Source organism: Sinocyclocheilus anshuiensis, unplaced genomic scaffold, assembly GCF_001515605.1.
Source record: "Sinocyclocheilus anshuiensis isolate Anshui unplaced genomic scaffold, SAMN03320099.WGS_v1.1 scaffold218, whole genome shotgun sequence".
Classification (NCBI taxonomy): Eukaryota; Metazoa; Chordata; class Actinopteri; order Cypriniformes; family Cyprinidae; genus Sinocyclocheilus; species Sinocyclocheilus anshuiensis.
Window position 1 is genome coordinate 1134141 of NW_015547665.1, and position 4390 is coordinate 1138530.

General features: G+C 34.4%; 1 protein-coding gene across 1 annotated transcript; it reads left to right on the top strand.

The window, feature by feature from the left end:
- The first annotated feature begins 1088 nt into the window (after window positions 1–1088).
- LOC107702502 (interferon-induced protein 44-like) lies at window positions 1089–4042 on the top strand. The gene is made up of 6 exons (XM_016504846.1): window positions 1089–1098; window positions 1144–1376; window positions 1522–1666; window positions 1759–1932; window positions 2301–2401; window positions 3872–4042. The coding sequence occupies exons 1-6, from the start codon at window positions 1089–1091 to the stop codon at window positions 4040–4042; spliced, it is 834 nt and encodes a 277-aa protein (XP_016360332.1).
- The last annotated feature ends 348 nt before the right edge of the window (window positions 4043–4390 follow it).

Genomic DNA, 4390 nt, shown 5'->3' on the forward strand with positions numbered 1-4390 from the left:
CTAGCGTGAGGGGAAGCCCCGGCTTAGCGTGCGCTGAGGCTGGGATGTGAGCTGAGGCCGGGTTAGCGTGAGCCGAAGCTCTGGCTTAGCGTGCGCTGAGGCTGGGATAGAGTGAGCTGAGGCAGCGCAAAGAGAAAGGAAAAATTGAAATCGCATCATATGACCCCTTTAAAGTCCAATTCTCACTACTAACTACTATTAACTACAACTTTTTCCTCAATAAAATTCTAATTTGCTGCTTATTAATAGATAGTATAGTAGTAGTTTCTACCTATTAGATTGTGTTTTATTAACGTCTACACGTACCCCTTACAATAATGCAAAAATAGTAATTATTTTTGTATAGTGTGAGAAAAAATACGCTATATTGATGTGCGCATGCCCAGTAGTTTTTGCTGTAGCCTATGCCATCTAGCCTTATAACCATGTATCACACGCCATGTCACCATGGTTTCATTTCTGTTTTCACGCTGGCACAGTGAGAGAAAAAGCACTGGCTTGACATTGCATGCAATTAACTCATACAGTAAGAGTTGATATTTAACAAAAACGTTGCTGAAATCGCAGTGTAGGCTATGTCAGGCCTAAAAGTGGTCGTAAAAAAAAAAACACTTTGACCATTCGTGGTCAAAATTTACAGACCATAGGAAATTAATAGGAAAGACACTAATACAGAGCAATTTTTGTTCTATATAGGGTAAGTGAAGATGCCACATTAAGAACAATGTCAGAATCAGAAAGAGTTTTATTGCCAAGGAATTTTCACACACAGGAATTTGTCTTGGTGACAGGAGCTTCGAGTGCAGTGAAGTCACAAAGACAGTGAAGTCATACATATCATTTAAGGTAATATAATGAAATATAGGCTAACTCTCTAATAATAAACACAAATATTAACTAATGTAGTTGTTAGCACAAAATGTAAAATATTTAAAAAGGTACGTTTTTTTCAGTTTTCGGTAGAGAGAAACAGTCTGCCCAAATAAACGATAAATTCTCTTTTTTTTTCAACTTACTAAAGTGTAGATTTTTACTGTAGTGAAGTTCCAAAATTTGCATATGCCTATACGAAGCGTATACCTATAACGATGGTGGAACGTACATTTAAACAAATAAGACCTAAATAAGTTCTAAGTTCCACAGTGCACATAATTGTGTTTTGTTTTGACAGACAGAAAGAAGCCCTGAAAAAAAAGTTGGAAAACTTCTTTCCGAGTCATCCAGATGTAAAGGACATCAAGATCCTGGTAGCTGGAGAAATTGCAGCAGGAAAGTCCAGCTTTATTAACTCCATCAATAGTGCCTTTCAAGGACGCATCTCCTCTAGAGCGCTAGTTAATTCAGCTGCTGGCAACAGTCATAGTTTCACACAAAAAGTAGGTATTTGCCACATATAGTTGTGTTTTTTCCTAAAAGACCCAGAAATGTCCAGTTGACCCACAAGCGTTGTAAGCATGTGGCTAATTGTATGAGGATTTCTTCAAAACTGTTCATATATATATGTGGTGTCTTGATTTGTAGCTCAAAGGATTCACCATCAGAAGTGGGAAAAAAACTTTGCCCTTTGTCTTCAAGGACATCATGGGCTTGGAATCTGAAACATTGGCTGGGGCGCAAATAGAAGACATCATCAATGCTGTGTTTGGTCACGTGAAGGAGAGTTATAAAGAAATAAACCACAACATTAACTGAGCAAATAACAGATTTGCATGTGTGCAATATGTCTGATGTTACATATTTTGCTGAATTTCCAATCTTAGTTCAACAAGGAGAAGGTACTTACTAATGAGGATCAACATTACAACAGTGACCCTAACCTCTCCGACCGGTCTTTCTGCCTGGTTTACGACATTGCCGCAAATATAGTCCATTATATAGATGATCAACTTATTGACAAGCTGAAGGACATCCGCCAGAAAATCAGTGATATGGGTAAAACTGAATGGTTCTGATTTTCATTCATGAGCTCACATACATAACTTTACACTGGAGAGAGGAGTCGGTAAAATGACAGTGGGTTGGGTTTGTGCGACATTGTGTAAGTGGACATCATCAAATACAAGTTTTAATTTTGCGATAAAATTGCAAGAAAACAACAAGTTGCATTTTAATGTCAAGTGCAAACAGGGCATGTTGCAACTCTCAACTTTGATTTCAGGTTGATTATTTACATGGCCCAGATAATGTGGATCAAGTATGTAGCCTAGACATATGTACCTTTCAACAAACGCTGCTACAAATTTGCTCAATTTTGTTGAGAAAAATATTTAACTTTTACATTGTCTCTGCATTTGCTGTAGGGATTACTCAAGTGGTTGTCATGACCAAAGTAGATGAAGCATGCCCACTGGTCAAAAAAGATCTGAGAAAGATGTACACTAGCAAGAAGATCAAGGAGAAGGTATGTGATATCATCCAAAGACATACATGTGACACTTTCTGTGACTTTTACATAGGGCTGGGCGTTTTTCCTAATTTTATCGATTAATTCGAATTTAATGTTTTGCCACTATTTTATTTCTTATAAATCGAGGAATCACAATTTTGAATTGAAATATTACCAAACGTTAGAATTAGACACTTTATAATAATTTTCATGAATAAATCATTAACAAACATTATAATGCTTAATGGATCATTAGTTAATATATATTCAAGGAGTTAGAAACATGAGATAATGTGCTTGTTAATGTTTGCTAATAAACTTATTAAACATTAGATAATGTTCAAACAAATCATTATTATTTAATGCAAGTTAAAATACTTACAAATGTCATTAAACTTATAATTCCATATGATCAAGCACTTATTGAAAATCTACAGAACATCTAACAGATGTTATAAAATTATTAAAAGTTTGTGTTAATGTACAACACTTTAGCTGCTATTGAGGTGTGATACGGGTTAGGGACAGGTTTGGTGGTATAGGTAGGTTTAAGGTTTGGTTAAAGGGTCAACAGTGTACAGGGGTCAATTTGATTATTATAAGAGAACACGGTTCAATCTGTTTATATTATATTGTTTCGATAAATGAACAAGTATTTTCTTTTAAAAAATGATTTGTTTTCCCCTGTTTATTTATGATTCAAGGAATATCCTGTTTACTGATATACTGTAGAGTATACTAATGTGAGTGTTGAGGCAATAAAAACGTTTTTCTTTGCACCAAAATTACAATCTGTTATGTCTTTAGCAAGCGTTTAGCTAAACTTAACCAGCCACCCTTTACACAAACCTTGTTACATAAGTCCAATGCACATAAAGATACTAAATGATTAGTAATCGTTTATAAACATTTACAAATGATGAATAGTTTCGACTTTAGATTGACTACTGCAAAAACATGAACAAATGATTAATAAATGATTAGTAAAGATGTGTGAATAGGGCGCTCTGTGAAGGACCATAAGTAGAATATATCATTCTTAATAATAGTCTACTGGTGTTATACCTTCAGTCATTTTGAATTTGAATTACCTTGACTTTTGAGATTTTTTTTAAATCATTTTCCTTGTATTATTTCTGAACATATAATATGTATAAGACAAGTTTGTACAAGATGTAATTATAGTTCATGCATCTTTTTTGCATGAACTATATTTAACAAGTAATTTTTTTAACATTTACATCATGTTGACAACTTCAAGTTTTTTTTTAACTAGAGGGTTAATAAAGAAAAAGTTACTTGAATCATGCTGTAGTTACATTTTCAAATTGACTTTTGACTTTTGAATCGAGAATTGGTCAAACGTTCTGAAAAAATCTAGATTTCATTTTTTTGCTATATTGCCTAGCCCTACTTTTACATATAGCCTACGTTGAGCTGATTTTGTCTAATAGCCATGTCTGATTTTCTCACATTCATGTCCAGATGGAGTTGTGTAGTGCTATTATAGGTGTGCCATTGACAAACATCTTCCCAGTGAAGAACTACCATGATGAGATTGACACAGATGATGACATTGATGTTCTGATACTAAAGGCACTTGAACAGATTGTTCAGCTTGCTGATGATAGATTGGAGAATGCTGAAAGCTACTGACAAAAATCACATATATACAGTAATTACTGCATTTCCCAGTCTGGCTTTCTAATAAACCTGGCTTTGCTCACTATGAATATTGTTGGTTCTGTGACAAATTGCTTATATTCCTCTAATGTAAGATGCTTTGGATAAAAGCACCTGCTAAATGCATAAAAGTCAACTTAAATTCAGGATTCAGAATTTAGATAGCAGAATTTAAGTATCTTGACCAGCATGTGCATCTTATTTCAGCAGATTAGCTCACAAAATTAATCTTTGAATGAACCCAGGGCCGGTTCTAGTCAATTGGAGGCCCTAGGCATAATTCATGTTGGATTCATATATTTCCTTTTATTTTTAATAAAA

Excerpts from the sequence above, each read along its gene's own strand:
- LOC107702502 (XM_016504846.1), top strand. Across the intron at positions 1,377-1,521 it reads GTCATAGTTTCACACAAAAA|CTCAAAGGATTCACCATCAG; the intron begins GTAGGTATTTGC and ends CTTGATTTGTAG. Across the intron at positions 1,933-2,300 it reads CCAGAAAATCAGTGATATGG|GGATTACTCAAGTGGTTGTC; the intron begins GTAAAACTGAAT and ends CATTTGCTGTAG.